Genomic DNA, 24,950 nt, shown 5'->3' with positions numbered 1-24,950 from the left:
CATTCCAAAGTTCCGTACCACATTAGTATCCTCTGGTTTAGCATGGGCAAGGTAGTGAAAAGAATATCTCTATGAAGAAATTGTTATGTTCCTTGAAGGACATTGACTTTGACTTTGTTACTAATTTTTGTAGTGAAAAGGGTAATACATATTTCAAGTTTACACAATCATTATAAACACGGATTGTTTGCCCATGAAATGTATGTGCCTGTTAAATTCTTTTCAAACAACGCTATTCCATTTCTCCAGGCAAGCAATTCAAAATTGGTATTGTTTTGTTTTGTTTTTCTGAAAGGTGAAACCATTTCTAGTGAAATGGTTGAAAAGTACAAGAAGTATTTGGATTTCTTGATTGTGGAATTTGAAAGCGAATTTTAAGACGCCAAAAACTTGGAATCAGTTTTCAATACCCTCAGTTCACCATTAATTACAGAAGCTGCTTCAGCTCTACAGAATATGTCGCAAAGGAAATTATGACCTGAAAAAAAGTTCAAGTCAATTCTTCGGTGGAGCTTTTGTATAGTGGGAGTGTGAAAAATGAAATGTAAATGTATAATACTGTAAAAATGGGAATTAAAAGATATTATACATAGTTTACTACCGTATTTTTCTAAGTTGTAAGTACATATTTTATATATATATGCGTCCCCCTATTTCCTAATTGTTTTTGTTTTTGCACCCTCGATAAAAGAAGGTTGCCCGCCCCAGTTTTAAATAAACCCATCTGGACTTGTTTGTCTGGCCGAAGAATGTATCTCTAGGCCAAAACACAAACAATTGAGAGACCTCTTTCAGCCTGACACAGCTTGCACACTCTTGGGTTGGTGTCTGATTGCACTTATCAAATCCTTTCACAGAACAGAAATGCCAATAAAAGACGCTCTAATTATGCATTCAAAAATAACATTGTAGATTTAATGGAACTAGTACCTAATGATCGAGTCTAGAAACTTTTTAAAATTTTTATGTAATTGAAAGATATATAGTTTTTAAGGCTAATACAACTAATAAAATAAAAACTTACTGGCATTGACAGAGTCCCTCTAACTCCTATTGAAAATAAATATAAAAAAAGGAATTATAATACTTACGCAGTAACGGACAATTGTGTTTATAATGAATACAAGTGGTATTATAGAATACAACAAACAACAGTCTGCTCACCTCCGCATTTTTTAATAAGCCGAAATAAATATTTAAAGGGGGGGGGGTATGTGTTGCTGAGACGGTGGGACAAGCCTACAGATATTTGATAAACTTTTTTTTAACATCATGTTTCTCACCTGGTGAAAATGTGCCATTTGCAGTTAGTAAACTTTTTGGGCCTTCGGGTATAGAGAAGCTATAATCTTGTAGTATTGCTTCAACTGTTACATTGTCAATATCTTGTTTCAAGATGTCAACACTAATGTCATATGCAGTGCCAGGCACAACATTACGTGGTGCCGAAATAAAATATTTTCCCCTGTAAAAAAATAGGTGCTGCTACTGAGTGATGTATTGCCTAACTTTTAACTACTAATAAATTAATAATAAACAATAAAATACAAGAAAAGTCATATTTTTGCTTATTCTACATAAGTAGAACTTTTTCTACAACTATACACTAAACAATCATAGAATATTTAAATAGCACTTACCCCTGGCACTCTTGAAAGACAAGATAAAAAACAAATAAAATCAAATTCAGCTTCATTCTGAGGAGATAAACAAATAGAGTAATAATACAACCCACACATTGAAGAAAAAGTAAATTCAAAAATTTGACTCTTGAAATAAACAAAAATAATATTTAATTAATACTGTTAATTTCAATGTTAAAAATATTAGACAACTCAAATATCACCTGTCACGCACGTTCATTTGCTCCCTGTCTTCTTGTTTTCTTTTTCACTTCCATTAAACGGCTCACTTTTGAAAGCTCCCTCTACATGGCCTACTTTTTAGCCCGTGAATTCTAGTATCTGCTATGTTTAACTTGAACGTCCCACTCTCTCCTCTCTGTTTCTCTTTCTCCTTCTATCTCTTTCTCTCTCTCCATCTCTCCCTCTCTCTCCGGAACAACACATTTTGATTTTTTTCCTCCTACCATTTCATTTTCCTTCTCTTTCTCTCATTCTCTTTCTCTCCATCTCTTTTTTTTTCTCTTTTTCCAACATTTTTCTTTGCATTGCACCCCACCCATTGAAACGCTCTCCCATATAGACTTTTGACACTTGAATTATCATTCTTTACTATACCCGTGGAACAGTTCGAAAGGACACAGCTTTTTGCAATTTAGTCTAATCTTTACCCGTCAGATTTTTTTTTTTCGAATGTCATCATCACTGATCATTTTTGAGACTTTTTCATCGTTTTTCTCCATAATAAAAGATCCTCCGTCAAATATTGGGGAGCCCATTTCACGCCAGTGTCTCAATGTTGTGACTTTCTTGTGACTTTCGTGATAAGGCGGAGAGAGCACTAGTGGAATACATTTGTATCTGAGCTCTTGGTTTGCCGCTGTACTTTATGTCTCGCTGTCATACTCACGATGCATGCGTGGTAGACCTCCCGATCAACGAGTATATCAACGTTCAGGCAGCCTTCTTTAGACACGTTTTTCATCTTTTGAACAGATAGGTCTTAATGTTCTTCTTGAATGTAGTGAAGCATGTTGTCTGTCTGAGATCAATCGGGAGTGCGTTCCAAACCTTTAGTCCGTGTACTGAAAAAGTCCGCAAACTATATCTTTTGAAGGAGAAACTTGACATCATTAGAAGCTTTGAGTCCATAGAGCGCATTGTTCTCTGAGGGAAAAATGGAGTGATCAGTTCTCTTAGGTACAAGGGCATTCCTTCATTGTAGATGCACTGATGACAAAGTGTGGCCACCTTGTAGTCGATTCTCGCTTTCACAGGAAGCCAATGGAGTGCTTGCAAAAGAGCAGTAGCAGTATCTCGTCTTGTTTTCGTAGGACTATTCGTGCAGCGGTGTTCTGAATTCGTTGCAGTTTGGCGATATTTAGTGTGTATCAATCAGCATGTGCTATTACCACTTTGAATGTCTGGTGTTCTCGTCTTGGATTGACATAAACAAACATTGAGGTACAATTAAACACATCGTATACAATTAGAAAAAAGTAAAAAGTAACAAGGTTACAAAGACAGTTTGTGTTTAAACACAAACTCAAAATCGGCCCCCGAAGTTGTACAGCAAGGCAGGTAAAAAGGCAGGCTTTAATTTTCATAAAGAATATCAGAATAAAATTCTATTATAGGCAAATAACTAAGAAGAATGGAGAAAGAAGGTTGACAGATTTTGTGTTGTGCCCCAACGGTCAAGCAGAAAGTGATGAATAAGTGCGATGTAAACCTGGCCTAACTAAAATCATAAAATGATTATCTAATTCTTCTGTAAAGGGTTAATCTATTATTTAAAGGCTTAAGAAAAAAAAAACATTTTCGTACACCAGCGGTTTTCAACCTTTAAAGCTCGTCGACCCCTTTTTACAAACCCCACTCTGCCGCGAGCCCCACCCCGCACACAAATACAGCAATAGAAAAAAAGACACTAACAATCCATAATTTCGATAATCTTAGGCGACCCCTGGCATATCGTTAATCGACCCCCCAAGGGGATCGCGACCCACAGGTTGAGAACCCCTGTCGTACACACTCAAAAAAAGATTCTCCCCTTCCATTAGTTCCATGTTCCATGCGCTGTTCCCTGCGCTACAGTTCACGCGATAATATAAAAAAACTACTTGTTGGTTGTTGTTTTAAATTAAGTTCCCCTTATATGCATAGTGTTATGAACATAAAGATAAGAGAGTCGAGAACCATGTCTGTATAGTATGGCTTTAATACACTGAATGACTACACTACACACATTTCGTGAACACATTCTCACGGACGAGTTACAAGCACATGTAAACATAAGAACGACAACCGATACAGAATATAATTTTCATAACATTCACCCCCGGTTCAAATAATGCTAACTAGTATTATAAACAATGAAAGAATTAAGTAAGTGCAGAATAATAATAGAGATTCAAGTAAACAAACAATGTAGAATAGCATGACATAATGTAACATGTTGATATAAGTAAGTGTAAATCAAATAGCTTATTAAAATATATCATGATAGATCAAATATCACATTAAAGTCAAATCAACAAAACCAAATGAAAGTAGTAAAATAAACAAATGTCATTTGGAGACAAAACTGAATGTTAAAGTAAGTGCACTAGTAAGCTGATGAGCTTTTACACTTTGTAGTTGAGCCTAGTTCTCCTTACTCTAAGATTGTAGGTATGTGTAGTTTCATCTGCTTGAGTTTCGGACGGTCTGGCTATGTCTTCGGTGGTGCTGGTGGTTTCTTCAGGCATGATAGAGTCAGTCGGTTGATTCCTGGGAGGTGAGCTTTGGACGGGGCAGCCAATATCAAGCTCTGTTCTACTCTGATTCTCTTTGGACGGGGCAGCCAATATCAAGCTCTGTTCTACTCTGATTCTCTTTGGACGGGGCAGCCAATATCAAGCTCTGTTCTACTCTGATTCTCTTTGGACGGGGCAGCCAATATCAAGCTCTGTTCTACTCTGATTCTCTTTGGACGGGGCAGCCAATATCAAGCTCTGTTCTACTCTGATTCTCTTTGGACGGGGCAGCCAATATCAAGCTCTGTTCTACTCTGATTCTCTTTGGACGGGGCAGCCAATATCAAGCTCTGTTCTACTCTGGTTCTCTTTGGACGGGGCAGCCAATATCAAGCTCTGTTCTACTCTGATTCTCATTGGATGGGGCAGCCAATATCAAACTCTGTTCTACTCTGGTTCTCTTTGGACGGGGCAGCCAATATCAAGCTCTGTTCTACTCTGATTCTCTTTGGACGGGGCAGCCAATATCAAGCTCTGTTCTACTCTGATTCTCTTTGGACGGGGCAGCCAATATCAAGCTCTGTTCTACTCTGATTCTTAATTTCTATAACTTGTTGTTCCTCCCTAACATTCGTAATGAGACAGTTTCCTCTCGACCGTTTGGTGTTCGGATTACAGCGTACTGAGGGTTGCATGTTACCAAATCAACTTCCTCTGTTATGGGATCATTTTTAGATGATCTAACGTTCTTCTTCAGCAGGACAGGACCAGGACTTGTCAACCATGTTAGCAAGGATGTCCCGGAACCACTTCTTCGGTTGAACCCAAGAAGTCGTTCATGTGGTGTCCTGTTAGTTGCAGTGCATAGTAATGACTGGATGGATTGCAGAGCATCATTTAGTACTAGTTCCCATTTGGCTATGTCCAATTCCTTAGAATGTAGAGCCAAGGTGATGGCTTTCCATAAAGTCCCGTTAAGTTTCTCTATTTGTCCGTTTCCTCTTGGGCTGTTAGGGGTCGTTCTACTGGTTGCAATTCCTCTCTCGTGGAGGAAATGCTGCACCTCTGTAGACATAAAAGAAGTTCCCCTGTCAGTGTGGACGTACGCTGGAAATCCAAATAGGGCGAATAGTTCATTGAGACATTTAACAACCGTAGAGGAAGACATATCGGGACATGCAAATGGGAATCTAGAGAATTCATCTATAATGGTAAGTAGATATCTATTTCTTGAAACAGTAGGGAGAGGTCCCTTGAAATCCATACTAATTCTCTCAAAAGGTTGAGTGGCTTTAATCAGTTCTCCGGTCGGCTGTCGAAAAAAACGGGGCTTTAGTTCTGCACAAGCTTGACATTGTTCTATTACAGTTCTGACGTCATCACAGGAAAATGGAAGATTTTTAGTCCTTACGTAGTGCAATAGTCGAGTAACGCCCGGGTGGCAAAGACTAGTATGCAACAATTTAAGGTCTTTGCGAGTGATGGCAGATAGATTATTTCTTGTAAATGTATCAGCTACAGTGTTCTGCTTGCCAGGGCGATAGATGACGTCATAGTGGAAACACGAGAGTTCAAGTTTCCACCTTTGGATTTTTTCATTTTTCATTTTTCCTTTGTTTGACTTGTTATATATGAAAGAGACAGATCGCTAATCCGTATCAAGTGTGAACGCTTTACCAACTAAGAAATGTTTCCATTTCCTCAGCGACTCAACAATGGCATATGCTTCTTTCTCAACTGAAGAATGTTTTCTTTCACTTTTTGTTAATGAGCGAGAGAAGAAAGCAACGGCCCGGCCATCTTGGTTGAGGGTAGCTGCAATGGCTATATCAGAAGCATCCGTCTCAACGGTTAAAGGGCGATTCGGATCAATAGTATATACGGCGGCTTTTTCAAGCTCATTTTTCAAACTTTCAAATGTTCTTTTGACTTCTTCGGAGACAGGAAATTGTTGATTTCTTGTTAACAGGCTTATTTTTGTTGAGAAGTTAGGTATCCACTGTGAGTAGTATGCCAGAAGACCCACTACTCGTTTCTGTTCACGCATGTTCACTGGTACGGGTAATTCCCTTAGAGAGCGAAATCTCTCAGGATCCGGCTTAAGTTGTCCTTTGGAAATCTCGTATCCTAACAGTCTCACTTTAGCAGTGCCACTTTTTGTTTCATTAAGAGTGATTCCATACTTTTGAGCACTATCAAGAAATCGCTGTAGGTTTCGGTCGTGTGATTCAGAGTCCATACCGCAGATGGTCACATTGTCCACATAAGCAAAAGTGTCAGTGAGTCGTTCGTCTTCGATGATTTTGTCAATCGTACGCTGAAAACAGGCGACTCCATTCGTAACGCCAAACGGAATCCGACGGAATTGATACAGTTTCCCACATGCTTCGAAGGCTGTGAACGGCCTTTCCTCTTCTTTTATAGGAATCTGATGGTATGCTCTTTTTAGGTCTAAAGTGCTATATACAGAGTATTGCGAAATCTTCTCTGCCAGTTCGTCAATTCTGGGCATAGGGTAGGCGTCTAGTAGAGTGAACCGGTTAATGGTTTGGCTGTAGTCCACAACCATTCTTTTCTTATGTCTGTCATTTGTTGTGACTAGGACTTGTGCACGCCAGGGAGATTTAGATGGTTCAATAATTTCATCCTTTATTAGTTGTTGAATTTCCTTCTCTATGAACTTTCTATCTGGAGCTGAGTATCTGCGAGACCTTGTAGCCACTGGAGTACAGTTTGGTGACAGATTACTAAATAGGCTAGGAGCCTCTACCTTCGCTGGCTGGAGAGTACTCAGGCACAACGATGGTTTCTGACCATCGAAAGGAATAAACATGTTTTGGTGCAAACTTATAAAGTCAAGTCCAAGATGACGTCGGAGCACAAATTGTCTAGTAGAGAAAGTTTAACTCCTTCGTATCGTTCATTTTTGAGACGTATGTTAGCGTAGATGTGTCCTTGAGTGACTCGAGATAGATGGGTGGAAGCCATAAAGATTCTGTTGCCTGAGGAACATGTCTGCCATTTGTGCTTCTTAGCAATGTGCGTCGAAATATAGCTTTCACAGCTCTCAGTGTCTACTAGGGCTTTCAATGGCACGTTGTTGATGCAAATTGGTATTGTAGATTTTTTTAAATTCAAAGGCTGCACAGTAGCGATAGCCGAAACTGTTGAAGATCTAGATTTGCAAACTCTTTAAAAGTGACCCTTTTTGAAGCACTGATTGCATGTCACTTCCCTTGAAGGGCATTGAGAGCGGGGATGCTTAACCCTGCCGCAAAAATAACACTTGCTAGCTAATGCATTTATTTCATGTGTGTGTGAATTGCTTGCACTTTGAGGAATCGTTACATTTGGCAAGGGTGAGGCCGAAGAATTGGTGAGAGTAGTTGCCGCGCAATTTGTTTCCGGCTGTGATGATTCATACTGTAATGAGTGCTGATAAGCATGTTCTAGTAAGCGAGCCTCCTCGAAGGCGTCCTTTAAACTCATAACAGTCTTTTCAAGTAGACGTTTTCGAATGCTGTTGGACAATAGTCCATTGATAAACGAATCTCTAATAGCCTCTTCTCGGTGTTGTTCAGCAGTCACCGCTTTGAAGTTGCAATCTTTGGATATAATTCTTAATTTCTGCATGTAGGCGTCTATCCTTTGACCTTGCTCTTGTTTGCAAGTAGCTAATCTGTGCCTAGCAAACACCTCATTCTTTGGTTGAATGTAGATGCCATTTAGAGTCTGGATAGCTTCATCAAATATCTCTTTATCAAGAATCATTTGATATACAGCAGGAGAGATATAGTTTATCAGTAGTTTCTTAGTATCAAGATTGTCTACTGATACTACCGATATAAATTTTTTAAGTTTCATATCAGTACTGCCAATGCTCTGTTGCTTAAGGTACTGTGGGCTCGATGTCAAACTTCTCTGGGCGAAATATCCTATCCATTTCGAAATTCTAACAACTCCACAGTTTTGGATTCAGTGTATTAAATTGTTATTAACATAAAGATAAGAGAGTCGAGAACCATGTCTGTATAGTATGGCTTTAATACACTGAATGACTACACTACACACATTTCGTGAACACATTCTCACGGACGAGTTACAAGCACATGTAAACATAAGAACGACAACCGATACAGAATATAATTTTCATAACACATAGTAAATAGATTTTTTCTCTTCAATATAAAAGTAAACATTTTTTTGTAATCATAGTAGTTCATTTGACAGAACTTATCTAACTAATTAATACTATTGTAAAAAAAAAAAAAAAAAAAAAAAGGTTGGGGTTTTTTTTGACAAAAAATCTAAAACCATTTGCATGAGTGTATTAATTATATGGTGTATAGTACTCTCTCTTACTAAATAAATAGCCTCTAGTGTTTGTTACTATTAATAGTGAATAGTTGTAAAAATGGTGTATTGTTATGAAAATACTGCTTGCATAGTTGAATTTAAAAATTAAATTTTCCGCTTTCAGAAAAGAAAAAAGCTGATGTCGGATTTTCAATATCTTTTCTAGTTTACGATATCTAACGGGAAACGGGACGGACAGACGGACGGATAACGGACAGACGGACCACACTATTCCCCTTTCGGGAGCCGATAAAAAACGAATATATTATTCTACTGACTCTATTCTCTTCCGTTTTTTTTTTTTGTTGTTTTAAAAAATCTAAGCCTGCCTTTTAAGATTGAATTACATTGAAGCAAAGGGACATGGTGTTTTCTTCTTTATGTTGGAGTATTTCTTTTCACAATGTCCTATTTAGACAAGTTATTTTTTGCTAGGTCATTAGACTTATTTTTAACTAAGACAGAAAAAGATGATAGTTTCTCTTCGCTAAAAGTGTACATTAAGATGTGTTTTAAAATTATCATTAATAATGTTGGTGATTATTTTAACGCATTATTAAGCTATAAGCTATACGTTTCAAGTAATGAACTTTTATTTTAATATATATTTGAACATATTTGGATTGCGTCCATCTAGAGAGTGTCAATCTATAGTGCTATAGGCTATTTCATTAGCTCAGTAGTCCAAGTACTAGTCATACAATGTCTTGTTATGCAAGGCGTTAGCGAGGAGAAATAAAACAAATTTATGTAAAAGAGTTTCTACCTTAAATCCAGTATGATTGTTACTGTAACTGGCCGCTGTGTTCGGGATTAGTATTTTGCTATTACCTGGTTCAGGTAGAGCATTTACCAATTGCTGAAATGTTTCCAAATTTAAAACAAGAAGAAAATCACTGAAATATTTTCGAACATACCAGTGGCGTAGCACACATTTTTAGTGCCAGGAAAACCTGCTGCTCCCGCACACCTAATTCCCGTAGTTTTCTTCTTTATCCCACAAAGCACACGGAGAGACAACTCTTCATTTTAACAATCTAGACCTAATGACTCTCACACATCTTCTGTATTGGATGTATGTGTGATACATCTATTGGTCTACACTCCATGACGTCAACTTCTCTTAATACCTGTGCACAGTGTGTGGTCTAACAGTGTTAGGATTTTAGTTCTTTTTTTCTTTTTTATCTTAATAAAATAAATAATTCAATTTCTAATAAATGTTGACACTTTTTTTTTACCTTCTTTTTCATTCTTTATTTGTTTTGCTTTTTAAAACAAAGTTTAAATCAACTCACTCTTTCTGTCTGGTACAATTTTTTACACGTTATTTCTCCCACACCCATTCTTGTATTAAGATAAAACTGAACACAATTATTTGCTGCACCAAACAATACTCGAAACAAACAATTAACCAATTAGTTAATGAATTATTGGTAACTAATTATTAGTTAGTTCAATCATAACGTTTTCTACACGTTTTTTTCAGTCACTTCCCGTTTTCGGATAAAGTTGAAACTTTGCATAATTAGGCCTTGTTGATGACAATACATGAATCAATAAAAAAAATAACCAATTAGTGAATCAACTAGCGGTAATCAATGAATTTTGTTTTATATGGAAAAATGGAGCTATTCCTGTGTTTTTAGATATACGGCAGTGATATGCAGTTCTTTTTCTTAGATATTTTCTTTTTTTTCTGAATGATGTTTATATTTGCTTGTTTTCAATTTTTCCTTTCATTCTTGATTTCCGCCCTCCCCGTTTCCGCCTTGTCCTGTTCGCACTGGAGTGATCCAAACCGGATATCCGTAAATGTAAAAGGATGGTAATTTTTTAAAAACATTTTAAATTTTCATTAGATAATTTATGAGATCTATAAAGTTTAAAAACATACTCAGTCCTTTAATAATTTAACAAGATGGTAGATAGTCTCAGTTATTACCAGACCTAAAAACAAATAGTCCAGTTCAAGATAAACTCTGTTGCAATTTGTTCCCTTCATTGGTATGACGGCTGAAATTGGAACAAGGGAGGTGTGGACATCGCCAAATGTTTACTGAAAGTCATTGACTAAAAGGACAATCTACATCAATGGTTCTCAGTTTTTTGTAATTGACTAAAATGACAATCTACATCAAAGGTTCTCTGCTTTTAGTAATTGACTAAAATGACAATCTACGTCAATGATTCTCAACAGTAGGCCTACTTGACTAAAATGACAATCTACATCAATGGTTCTCAACTTTTAGTAATTGACTAATTGTAATTGTAAATGACAATCCACAAGATGGTTCTTAACTTGTCTAACGTGCCAATTAAAATCAATGAAGCTGCATGACGTCCTGGCCCACCTTGACAAGCGGCGTATTAGTTTGAAAAGTGAATGTTTGTCTAATGTTTGACATGTTTCGGATGTTCCTTCAGAGTTGACGATTACCTAGTTTGTCTTTTTAGACCAAACCCTTACAGGAGGTCGGGGATGGTGGCCAATGAACCCGGATCATCAACACGACCGAATGACAGTCCAGCACGTAGACCTCATGACCAGGTATGTATTATTATGTATTATGTTGATGTACTTATATTTTGCTAGTATACTGCGAGTTTTAATCAGACAAAAAAGGATTGAAATTAATAGGATAACAAGTGTGTTGTTGGGGCAGAGGCATTTCATTTAAAAGTAGAGTGTTTTTATTGTGTGTGTGTGTTGTTGTTTGTTTGTTGTTTGTTTTTTTTTTGGGGGGGGGCGTTATAATGCATGCAGACGAGAAGTCAATAATTATTGGGTCTAAGATTTTAAAGTAGAGAGTTTCAACCGTAGCGCAGCACGGGTATCTGCCCGTGTTGTAGATTTATGTTTTAAAAAAATATGGATACTTAGAAAAAAAAGGCAAACTTTCAGACAATTAGAATGACTCAAGATCATAGGTTAGTGTGGTCAAGACGATAGAGGAATTGGATTTTCAATTCAGCTTTTAGTTTTTGTGAAATTGACTTTAAAGATAGACGAACATACGATCAGACCGATAGACAGACGGCCAGACAGAAAGGTCTATATGGGGTAAAGGATCACAAATAAGTCCACAGAAGACATTGGAGACAGGGACCCTACAAACCAAATCATTACTGCGCCTATATCATCAGAGGACCCTACAAACCAAATCATTACTGCGCCTATATCATCAGAGGACCCTACAAACCAAATCATTACTGCGCCTATATCATCAGAGGACCCTACAAACCAAATCATTACTGCGCCTATATCATCACGTAGAACCTTTTCTTTTTTCATGTTGACTCTGTAATATATCAAATATAACATTTAATTCTAGATGGCACAAGGGCCATTAAACCTTTTCTTCCTTTAAAGTGTAAAGATCTATGCGAAGCAAAAAATTTTGAATCTATCTTCCAATAGAGCGCTTCTCAAAAAGAATTCCTTGGTGTCAGATGCCTGAATTAATGATGTACCACACTATAATTTAATGAAATCGCTTTGTTACTCTCTCTCTCTCTCTCTTTCTCTCTCTCTCTCGCTCTCTCTCTCTGTCTTACTCTATCTATGTGTGTTGATGGTAAATAAAATGAATGGATGGTGAATGATTCCGAATGAAATGCACCACACGGGTACATGCTAGAAAGCATTTTGAGAGACTCTGTTCTAATCACTGGCGGATCGAGGGGGGGGGGCGGTAAGGGCGATGCCCCCCCCCCTACACTCGCACGAATTATAGTATGAAATTCACACAATTTTTATACGAATTTATTACTTATATTAATAATATATACTAATTATTTATGTTTCAACCTGTTTTTGAGATTATTTCGCCTCCCCCTCTAGTATGTTGGCCGATTTGGTGTGGTCAGGGGGGGGGGCGATGGAATCCATCCCGCCCCCCCCCTTATTAAACGTTCGAGTTGGGGGGCGGTCCAAAATAATCATAGAAATCACAGCTTGCTAAGAGAATCAATTAAATATCTACATGACTAAAACTTGTTATTGGTGTTTCAACCGATCTTAATATTATGTCGTTCCCCTGTTGGCCGATTGGGAGAGGAGGGGGGCGAATATCTCTCCTTTCCTTCCCACCTAAACCCTTTGAGGGGGGGGGGGTCCTACTTTTATGGAGAAATCATAGTTTGTGAACAAAATTAGTTGAATTAAAATATAATTCTTATAGTATATCGCTCCCCTTCTGGTATCTTGGCCGATTCGATGGAGGGGGGGGGGGGCGATTGCATTTGCTGCCCTCCCCATTCTAGCCCTCTGAGTGGGGGAGGGCGGTCCTATTTTTATGGAAAAATCATAGTTTGTGAACAAAATTTGTTGAATATCTATATAATATAAGCTACGTATTGATATGTGAACCCATTGTATATTATGTCGCACCACACTTAAATCTCAAATTTTATCATTAGTAAATATAAAATGAAAAAGGGTTGTTCCAGGTGGGAGATGCGATACATGCAATTGCCTTCCGCCCATCGAGCAAAACAATACTTTTTCTTTTTGTTTTATAGTTAAGAAATTACAAAATTAAAAAAAAAAATCTGTCACTAATATAATTTATATATGCCATAAATTAAATTCTTATATTGAGTCGCCCCACCCCTATTCTTTAATGCCAAATGCAATCATTAGCATAAATTATAAAAAGGAGCGAGGATTATTAATCATTTTCACTCTACCGCCCCTCCACTTTCCAGACGAAAACTTGATGTTTTAAAACACAATAGTCAAATATGGCGACAGTGTTTATGTAATTTCACATGAATTTATCATAAATTTTTTAAGAAAGACTTTAGAAAACGTAGAAGTCATCAAAAATTTTCAGTATAAGAGTAATGATTGAGATGAGTTCTGAACCCAAATATTCTTTTTCTAGTCGCCTTTTTCCAACCTTTACTCAATCTGATATTTGGGACTATAGCTCATAATATATGCTTGTATCCAAAAATGCAAAAAAAATTCGAGTAGAATCTAATTGGTCCTCTTAATTTCTCCTCCCACTTCCGAAATTTTTTGTTAGAGCTTTGAATTATAATTCTGTAACAAAACAAAGTTACAAGCATGCCTATTGAACAAAATGTAACACTTACAAATGAGCTTTTTTAAAAAATATTATTATTTTTCAAATCGTTTTATTTGCAATGTAGTAAGGGCCTATAAATTCATATTAGAATATTTTAAAAGTAAAACATTAATGATAAAGTCATTTTTATTAGTATGAATAATGAACTGTAGATGTCAGGAGAATGCGTTTCTGCAAAGAAAAAGCAAGAAAGCGCTTTTGGCGTCGGAGCTTCGCCCCGAACCCCACTAATCAATAATGAGCTGTAGATGTCAGGAGAATGCGTTTCTGCAGAAAAAAATGCAAAAAAAGTGCTTTTGGCGTCGGAGCTTCGCCCCGAATCCCACTAATCAATAATGAGCTGTACATGTCAGAAGAATGCGTTTCTGCAGTGAAGAAAACGCCACTGAGAAGACTTTCAGCGCTCCCCCAGACCTCCAAGCTATCAAGAGAAAGGGTTCAACATTTTGCCGAAAGTTGAGAAACACTGATTTTTTTAAATTCTCATATATATATATATATATATATATATATATATATATATATATATATATGCTGTACTCACGTTTATGCACAGGGTTAGGGTTTACTGGGGGTTGGGTTTGGGAAAAAATCGCCCCCCCCCCGTCCAAAGTTCTGGATCCGCTAGTGGTTCTAATACACTCACAAATAAAACATTTTGTGAATCAAAACAATAAATCTAATAGTTAACCATTCTATGTAGAATCGTTTTGCGCATTACAATTCAAATAATCGCATGTTTTTCTGATAGATGTTTACGTTTAAGTAAACTATAGTGTCAGTCTCACCTCATTCAAAGCCAAAGTACCCAGGAGTTGACAACTTGATCAGGTAAACATTGAATGTATCCGGGTTACGCGGCTTGTACACTGGAGGTTGTTCAGTCTAAAATATATTGAACAAACGTGTGTATAATGTACAAGTATACAGTGTGTATTGTGTATAGTGTATATGTATAGTGTGTATAGCGTACAAGTATACAGTATAAATAGTGTATATGTATAGAGTGTGTATAGTGTACAAGTATACAGTGTGTATTATGTATAGTGTACAAGTATACAGTGTGTATTATGTATAGTGTACAAGTATACAGTGTGTATTATGTATAGTGTACAAGTATACAGTGTGTATTATGTATGGTGTACAAGTATACAGTGTGTATTATGTATGGTGTACAAGTATACAGTGTGTATTATGTATGGTGTACAAGTATACAGTGTGTATTATGTATAGTGTACAAGTATACAGTGTGTATTATGTATAGTGTACAAGTATACAGTGTGTATTATGTATAGTGTACAAGTATACAGTGTGTATTATGTATGGTGTACAAGTATACAGTGTGTATTATGTATAGTGTACAAGTATACAGTGTGTATTATGTATAGTGTACAAGTATACAGTGTGTATTATGTATGGTGTACAAGTATACAGTGTGTATTATGTATAGTGTACAAGTATACAGTGTGTATTATGTATAGTGTACAAGTATACAGTGTGTATTATGTATAGTGTACAAGTATACAGTGTGTATTATGTATGGTGTACAAGTATACAGTGTGTATTATGTATAGTGTACAAGTATACAGTGTGTATTATGTATAGTGTACAAGTATACAGTGTGTATTATGTATAGTGTAAAAGTATACAGTGTGTATTATGTATAGTGTACAAGTATACAGTGTGTATTATGTATAGTGTACAAGTATACAGTGTATATTATGTATAGTGTACAAGTATACAGTGTGTATTATGTATAGTGTACAAGTATACAGTGTGTATTATGTATAGTGTACAAGTATACAGTGTGTATTATGTATAGTGTACAAGTATACAGTGTGTATTATGTATAGTGTACAAGTATACAGTGTGTATTATGTATAGTGTACTAGTATACAGACCCTATCGTGTATAGTGTATATGTATAAAAAATAAATCCGCTAACTCTTGTAGACAATAATGAATGGAGTCTGAAACCCAAACAACTGAGTTAAATGCAGTCATTTTTATAAAGCTTTGTCATTTCCTTATCTCATTTTTTCTTTCTCTACTTTGTTTCTCATTAGAACCAGGGATTCTCTAAGCGTGTTTCATTGAACTATGCCCTGTACTGGAGTTTTCTGACTCATTCTTTATGGATGTAAGGACAGACCAATTTTTACATAGCAGAACTTGATCTTTTTTATTGATCTAGAATTCTAGATCCATGTAGAATATTTTAAGCTTTATTTAGTCACATAGATTGAATGACTTTATTTGTTTGGACTCAAGATGTTTTTTGTTGGCGTCTTTCGAGTCTTATGTGCGATACTATTATTGGTATTGGCATAGTGAATAAAGTAAACAATGTCAGTGACATTTGATTGAACGTCACTGTGGCCGAAAAAGAACATTTGATTCTGCCTTTATAATAATGTGCACAACAATTTCCTAAGCCTTTTGAAAGTAAGCCTTTTGAAAAACATGGTTTCTTAAGATTTCTTATATTTTGTACACCGAATACACCAAAACGCATTCTATTTATAGTTCTCCCCCCCCCCCCCCCGCCGCCCAAGGCCCCAATGTATGAACATCTCCTTCGTTCATTCGTTGTCTTGTCAAACTGAACTTGCAAAAAACAAAAAGCATTTATAAAGCTTACTTCAAATCACTCTTTCCGTCAATAAAAAAAAATATTAACACCAATCAGGTTAACAATTGGTAATTAATTATTGTGGTTGGTATCTCGAACAAGGGAAAAATATTGTACTTGATTTATGTGGTGGTATAAGTTGAATTAATCCCCTTTAAACTATGTAGAAACAAACAGATGGCCACTTTAAAGTTTGAAACTAGTAATAGATAACTATAAAACCATTTATTTTCATAAGCAATTCACTAGCCTATTCCTGGTTAATACGTTGGCTTGAGGAGGCTTTAATCGGCTTGAGCCTTTAAGTTCTAATTCAGATCGTTCCAACTTTCTTTTTATAAATATATTTAAAAAGTGATCGCGGTAACCTTTACATAGATATCCCCTTCTTTTTCTCCCCCCATTCCCAGCTATAAGTGATAGGATCATAGGGTACTGAGAAAGCTAAAAACATGAAACTGCGCTAAACGAAAACAATTGTTGTACATATCTCTAATGGCACAGTTTATTATTGTTTATCTAGATCTATGACAGATATAATTACATGACTGATCCAAACTAACTGATGTAACTACGCTTAATACAACCTTTTTTTGTTTAAAAAGTTGTTGTTTTTTTTTTGCTTGCTTAGTGGTTTGTTTGTTGACAACTAAACTGGCCAGATACGTGGATGACTTGTACTTGTTGCAAGAGTGCATTTTGCCCTACTCTGTTGTATTGTTTGCTAACCTTCATGTTGACGTTCATTTTTTATCTGTCTGGTCGGTGTCACTTTACGAAGTGTCTGTTACTTACAATCACACACACACAAACACACTTACTTAGGCTCTCAGCTATTTCTTAACGTCTACCCAATCGTAAACATTTTCAGTTTCTTAAAGGAACAAGTCACTTCTGTAAGGAAAACTTTCAGAATAGGGTGCGATCATAGACCTATATATATATTATATATATCTAGACTGGAAACCAGAAACTAATTCTTATCCGTAATTGATCGATTCAGAGACATATATATATATATATATATATATATATATATATATATATATATATATATATATATATAAGATAGATAGATAGATTTTTATGTGCGTAACTCTTTTTCAAGCTCTAATGGAAGTCGCCCCAATCAATCGTTTGTGTCTTAGAAAAGTAATGATCTTTAGTTTTCAAAGTTCAGAAATAATAAAAAAAACTATAGACTATTAATCACATAACTATATTATCAATCTAATATATGAAACAAAGCCATTTCCTGTTAGTTACCATTGAGATAATGTTTCAAAAATCCTAGATCGAAATAATTCATGTCTGTTGATTTTAATCATCTTATGTACATTTAAATAGATTGATTACCTAGATCTTTCTAGATTATGTATCTAAAAATTGCAAAATAATAATTATGAGACGAGAGTATGCCTACTCTTATTTTTTGAAGTTCAATTACTAGATCTAGATCGAAAAATTAAATTATATGTTACATAGGTTAGGGTTAAAAAACAACATTATTTCTTATAACTACTTTACAAAACAACGCCTTCTTTCAACGTTTACAAAAATTTTCACGACATTTTTTATAGTGTTAAAAAATCTACATGTCCAGTGCTCCAGTCTACATATAGTATATATAAGTCTATGAACCCATTCTAAAGAAAATCCGAGAAATGATTTTGCATTATTTCTAAACTTTGAAAACAAAAGATCATTACATTTATATGACAGAAAATATTGATTTTCCTAGAGTTGGGCGACTTCCCTTACAGCTAAAAATATATATATATATGTATAGGTCTATGATTCAATCAATAGGTCTATGAATCAATCAATCGCGAATAAGAATTTGTTTCCGATTTCAAGTCTCGATATAATATATATATATTTGTCTATGGGTGCGATATTGGTAATTAAGATACCAATTTGGTTAAATATTTAAACGAAAAAATCCCTTGCTAATTCTTTTTTTTTTTTCTAAAAATTAAAGTTCAAAAAATATTACATTGAATATTTTACTATTTTATTGTAAATGTCATTGTGGGATCAGTGGATTCAATATATCCATAAGATGTTTTATGAAAACAAAACACGTCTAGCTAAAACAACATAAACAAGACAAATGCTGTCAATATTTGATTCTGATTTCACCGCATGACACGTAGGTAGACAAAATAAATAGCTTGAAATTAAATTTTAAAAAAACATATACGTGAATGTTCTAACACTAAAAGTTTTCACTAAGGATAGAGCATGCCTAGATAGTCTTGAGAATATCGGATTCTTTACTTTGCTGATAACACATGCAGAATTCTCAATTAATACAATGAAATCGCATTATTTATACTACCTTTTTTACGAAAATAAATGTTAATCACTGTTTTCAATGTACTAGCTATTGGACTACGTTGTACATGTATCTAGTACAGATGTTCCTTCAATAAGAAGACTAGAACGCTCTACCCACAGACATTTACCAATGTAGTCTTACCCTTAGCTCATCACTTGAGCTCTTCTAGTTTCCCAATGAACAGTTTAGTTCTCACATTGAAAACACAAGTCTCTACATATTAACAGCTGTTGCATTTGCAATTAGTTAGAAGTCAGACTTATGTCAATTTAATCAACGGCCTTAATTAGATTCAGCAATTTTTAGATTTGTACTTAGGAAAGACAAACATTTACATGGAACAAAACATTCCAGCGGCAATATTTAAATGGATGAAAAAAAATTCATTTGGTCACTAGATCTAATTGATTTTTGGAGTTATTTTTTTTTCCTGCAAAAGAAAAACTACATTTTAAAACGATATTACAATGGACAACTTTTAGTAAGTAAACTTAGTAAGGCTTGTGCATGTAGGCGTAGTCGGTAAGCTGATAACAGAACTCTAGGGAAAGAACTCAAAACCGGCAACTAGTTTAGTGCGTAGTGGACTAATCAACTAAAACTAGTTTGCTTAAAAAATTAAAATATTTCGGCATTAATGGTCCACTGCATCAGTGGATTAAAGACTTTCTGATAGGGAGAGAACAAACTGTAATAATAAATGGCTCTAAATCAACACCGATAACAGTAAACTCAGGTGTACCTCAAGGAACAGTCTTGGGTCCACTACTATTTTTAATTTACATAAATGATTTACCAAATTGCATTACTTCAGGAACAAAAGTTAGATTATTTGCAGACGATTGCATAATATATAGAACAATAAAAACAACACAAGACACAGATATTTTACAAAGAGAATTAGATGAATTACAGAAATGGGAATCAAATTGGAGCATGTCTTTCCACCCAGAAAAATGTCAGTTGTTAAGAGTAACAAAAAAACTAAAACAAATTAATTCCACTTATCTTATTCATGGCAAACCAGTAACACAGACTAAAAACGCAAAATACCTAGGTGTTATAATAAATGAAAAACTGTCATGGAATCCACATATTGATGAAACTACAAAAAAATCAAACAAAGCATTAGGATTTATTAAAAGAAATTTCTATAAATCAAATAAGAACATAAAACTAAAATGTTATTTAACCTTGGTTAGGCCAATAATAGAATATGCATCCTCTGTTTGGGACCCCTCAACTCAAGAAAACATTAAGAAACTAGAACAGACACAAAATAGAGCAGTGCGATTCATAACAAACGAATATTCACATTTGACTAGAATAACACCTTTAGTAAAATCACTAAATTTAGAAAGCCTTCAGGACAGAAGGCTCAAAAGTAAAGTAGCAATAATACATAAAACACTGAACCATAATCTTCAAATACAAAAACAAAATTTAATAAAATACTCTGAAAGACACAAAGATAAAAGCACATTCCTCATCCCATATGCTAGGACAAATTTGTACAAATACTCCTTCTTCCCTAGTGCTATTAGAGCATGGAATGGGTTGCCTGAGCTAGCCAGGAAAACCAGTGACTTGGCAGAATTTAAGTCATTGGTTAATATGCATGACTAAATGCATGACGCGTAGGACGTAATCATCTTCTTTTTTGAAGTAACGTCTGTATTATATAAGATAAGATAAGATAAAACCAATGTTAGGTCCTAATGGAAGATGTTGTGACAAGTCACATACAACTTTTGTATCTATCTTTCATTGCTTGTCTCGTTGCGTGCCTGCTCCCGATTCATATGCTGATAGGTTGGTGTGTGATAGTTTTAAAAATAATCATCCCCTAGACATTAAACGCGCCAAACACACGTCACATTTTCACCACCTGTTACATTTTGGCGAGCCCGTCCGGAATTTAACCCATAGTACAGCAGGCACGAACAAGCAGCAATAACTAAATTTCCTATCAATATTTTTTCTAAAAATTTTATAAGTATCATCACTTCGCATTATCAAGAGTGTCACTTCTGTCATATTTTTATATTATTATTACAACTGTATTTAATTTGTAATATTTCATTGCAGGAATTTTGTGATTAACGTAGGCAGACACCACATTCCCCTTTTTACTCTTTCTTACATTCAGCGGCTCCTTTCTACAATTTACCTCTCACTATCTTCCACCTCATCCTCTTCCTAATCCAGCCTCTATGACCATGGACTTAGCGGAATTAGCTTCCGATTTCGAGGATGAAGGAATATTATTGGGATTTGAAGGTCTCGAGTTAGAAGACTACGTACGAAGACAGATTGAAAGGGCACAAAGAATGGAAGAATTGCACAAAGCTCATGAACTAAAAATGAATGCGATTAGGCAGGAAATACTAGAAATCAGACAGCGCTATAGACCGCAGAATTTGGAGCTGAACAGCACACCCGCAAGACAAGACCAGGAAGCAGAGGAGAGTGGAATCATGACTCATGTCGAAACAGAGCACACCGCCCCATCAGACACAGACGTTGCTAATAAAGGTGAAACTACCACACCTGATGCCCCTTCTCTCGACCAGTCCGCCTTGTCTACCCAGCCCAACCCTTCAGCTCAGTCTAATAGTTCTGCAAACTGCGACGCTCCATTCCAGCCCCTGCCCTCAAGCAAATCCCAACCTAGAAAGGCACCAGCCCAACAACCAGCCTTGCACAAAAACTGCCACTACCCAGCACGTAAGCCTCGTCATAACCAGAACAACCAAGCCCACCGTGACTGCAACAACAGCACGCGTGGCAACAAAACTAACCGTGCCTACCGTGACTGCAACGACAGCATGCGTAGCCACAAACCCAACCGCCAAAAGCAGCAGGCCTCACAGCGCATTTCAGTAATGACCGCGGTCCCCAAACCCTCTGTGTCTAATCAGAAAGCACAGACTGATAGAACAGCGGGCGACCCATACGTCATATCAACACTGACTGTGGCCCCTGAACACACGGCCCTTGGCCCTACGAAAACGGAAGTCCTACCGGCACTTCCTCACCCTGTCTCATCTTCCCTCGGGATAGAGAAGATTCTGGTTAACGGACGGTACGTCCGGTCCTTATTTGACACAGGCTGTGCGGTAAGTTCAGTTATCTGCAAAGCACTGGTTGATCAGGCTGATCTTACAGATAGAACTGTGACGATTCAGTCCCTTGACCGTGAGATTCCTCTAAAGATTCTTCCTATTGCTAGGGTCCACGTAGAATGCAAGTACGTGCATGGCACCATTGACGCAGCCGTCATGGACACGCCAGTGCATGACTTCATTCTAGGCTCAAAATATGTTCCTCTTGGAGTAGTCAACAAACCCTACTTTTCTCTGCCCGTCGGTAGATCGACGAAGCAGAAAGGTGGCAGCTACCAGCTGGTTGGAAGCCCTGGTCGCCACACTAATACGCCTAGTCCCGACTCATTAGCGAAGCTCAAACCACTCCGCCCTGGCATTGACTCTGCTAGGAAGTCACCAGTTAAGTCGTTTACCCGCTCTCGTGAGGGTCTACTTGACCCAGGCTACTCAGCCAAAATCATGCAACATTCCTCTGACATTGACAGTGTCAGAATGCCCCGAGGTAAGAGGAACCCTTGCTCTCGTGGACTCACTCCTCTTCATGGCTCCTCAGCCACCATTCCGAATCAACCTCCCCCTGGCATTGATAGTGTCAGGAAGTCACGAGGTAAGCCGAACCCTCGCGCTCGTGAAAACTCTTCTCACCCTGGCTCCTCAGCCACCATTCAATATCAACCTTCCCCTGGCATTAACCGTGTCAGGAAGCCACGATGTAAGCCAGATTATCGCACTCGTGGGGACGTTCTCCGGCAGAACTCCACATTCTTTATCAGGCCACTCTTTCCTGACATTGATCGTGTCAGACGATACCGAGGTAAGCTGACTACTTACTCTCGTGAAGAAGCGCCTCACAGCGGCTTCGGATGTAAGCCCCAACGAGCACACGTGCCTTGGGTACCCCGCCTAAGCCCCAATCACGCTCCCCAATCCGCCCCAGGAAGGAATTATCACTCATCCAATCGCCCAATCTACTCTCCCAAGCAACCCCAAAGGTTTCACCCAGGTGACTCCGTACTCAGGGACGGGAAGTAGACCACGGACAAACTTGGACAGACTCTCCTCCTGGCATGGCTATCCCTTTATTTTCCAGATTTTTTTTTTCTAATGCTGTGATAACAACTGATCTTGAAGTTAGAGTGACATCAGTCTGATCGCACTTTATGGATCTTCTGCGATAGATCCATCTTGGCGGCGGCGTATGTGACAAGTCAAAAACTCGCAGTCAGAGTCACTCAAAATTATCACAGCATTAATTATTATTTTTTCATTATTTATTTATTTTATTTTAATTATTTCCCCATCCTACCCCTAAATTATTCACCCGCCACACCTTTTCCGCTCCAGGCTAGACTTAGTTGATCACATTGGAGATAGTTAAGGCGCGTCCTTTCATTTATCTTCCCTTGACCGGGGCAAAGATACACACAGACTCTTTGATCTTATCGCAGGATGTCTGACAGCCGCAGTGGACACCACCTTGTGTGGAATGACAATTTTTGCTATATATTTCCGTATATTTAAAGGCCTTTTCGTATATTTTGCAATTTCGGGAGATTTCCAGGAGCTCCTGTTTTAAGTTATAAAATGGTTTAATTTAATAATTTATACACCTTGAATTAGCCCGGGTCCTATGAAAGTGCGGGTCCTATGAAAGTGCGGGGCCCACTGCGGTCGCATAGGTTGCAGTGGTCTAAGGCCGGCACAGCAAAATATGGCATATGCTACGCCGCCGGTCGACTAGTCCTCTCTATTATAACAATCATAAGAATATTTGTCTTTTTACACAATATATTTGATCAGGTGCCGACAACCCAGCTTGCAGCACAAAAGTGATACATCCTGGAAGAGTCTGCAACTCCAAACTGTATTGGAACTTGAAGTTCCTTTGGATACGTCAGTGGAGAGACGGAATAGTTGTGTAAACAAGGTTACAAAGACAGTTTGTGTGAAAGTGGTCCACCCAGGCAGGTAAAAAAGCAGGTTTCAACATATTCACAAATAATATCAGAATGAAATTCTATCAAAGGTAAATGACAGCGAAGAAAGGAGAAAGAAGGTTGACAGATCCTGCATAGTGCCCCAACGGTCCAGCAGACCAAGGGATAGGTGAAAGTGAAGGTGAAGTTGGTGATGTGCTTAGCCTAACTGATGTCATATAATGATTATATAATTTATCTAATTGTTTTGTAAAGGGTAAATCTCGTATTCAAAGTCTCAAGGAAAAAAAAAACATTTCGAAAAAATTTTTTAAAAATCCTTTAGTTATGTGGCCTATGGCGGTATTGTTGCATTGCAGTTAGCGCCGTGGGGAGAAACACTACTTATTAATTGTTATTTTAAATTATGTTCCACTTATATGCACATTAAATAGATTTTTTTTCTTTTGAAAAAGTAAACATTTTTTTTTTTTTGTAAACGTAATAGTTAGTATGACAGAACTTTCTTAACTTAACGATATCTTTGTAAAAAAAAAATTTTGACAAAAGATCTAAAACCGTTTGCATAAATGTGTTAAAAATATGGTAAATAGTCATCCCCCTTACTAAATAGCCTCCCGTGTTTGTTACTATTAATAGTAAATAGTTGTAAACTGGTGTATTTTTATGAAAAAAAACTACTTGCATAGTTGAATTTAAAAATTAAATTTTTCCATTTTAGAAAAGAAAAAGTAGCCTTTGCATCAGAACTTTGAATGGTCTAAAATATCATGATGTCGGATTTTCAATATCTTTTCTAGTTTACGAGATCTAAACGGGACGGACGGACGGACAAAGAGACAAACCACTCAAAACTAATAGCGTCTTTTCCCTTTTCGGTCGCCGCTAAAAGTGTTTTGTAAAATGTTTTACATGTTTTGGATATTCCTTCAGAGTTGAAGATAATTTACTTCCTAGTCCAAACCTCCCGCAGGACGAAGCGCAAACCGCACGACCAGGCAGCACAATATCATTCGACCAAATACATTCATTTCATGTCTAGGAGTCCATAGGTAGTTGGAAATAATTTATACCTAACCCACAAAAATCTTAAAGACTTTCATCTTTGTCACTTTTGCAAA

General features: G+C 36.8%; 1 protein-coding gene across 5 annotated transcripts in view; it reads right to left on the bottom strand.

Moving 5' to 3' along the window:
- Positions 1-18,951, bottom strand: part of LOC106073511 (CD109 antigen-like) — a 110,996-nt gene extending 92,045 nt beyond the window's left edge. The window contains exons 1-5 of one of the 5 annotated variants that reach the window (XM_056039592.1): positions 18,927-18,951; positions 14,601-14,697; positions 1,641-1,697; positions 1,284-1,465; positions 1,025-1,050 (exon numbers count right to left, since the gene is read on the bottom strand). In XM_056039592.1, coding sequence (XP_055895567.1) covers positions 1,025-1,050; positions 1,284-1,465; positions 1,641-1,697; positions 14,601-14,605 — 270 coding nt within the window. In that variant the 5' untranslated portion in view covers positions 14,606-14,697; positions 18,927-18,951. The other 4 variants (XM_056039593.1, XM_056039591.1, XM_056039590.1 and 1 more) reach the window with 4 other exon arrangements.
- Positions 18,952-24,950: the final 5,999 nt, after the last annotated feature.

The sequence above is a fragment of the Biomphalaria glabrata genome, chromosome 8, assembly GCF_947242115.1.
Source record: "Biomphalaria glabrata chromosome 8, xgBioGlab47.1, whole genome shotgun sequence".
Lineage (NCBI taxonomy): Eukaryota > Metazoa > Mollusca > Gastropoda > Planorbidae > Biomphalaria > Biomphalaria glabrata.
This window is presented reverse-complemented; position numbering and strand designations above follow the sequence as displayed.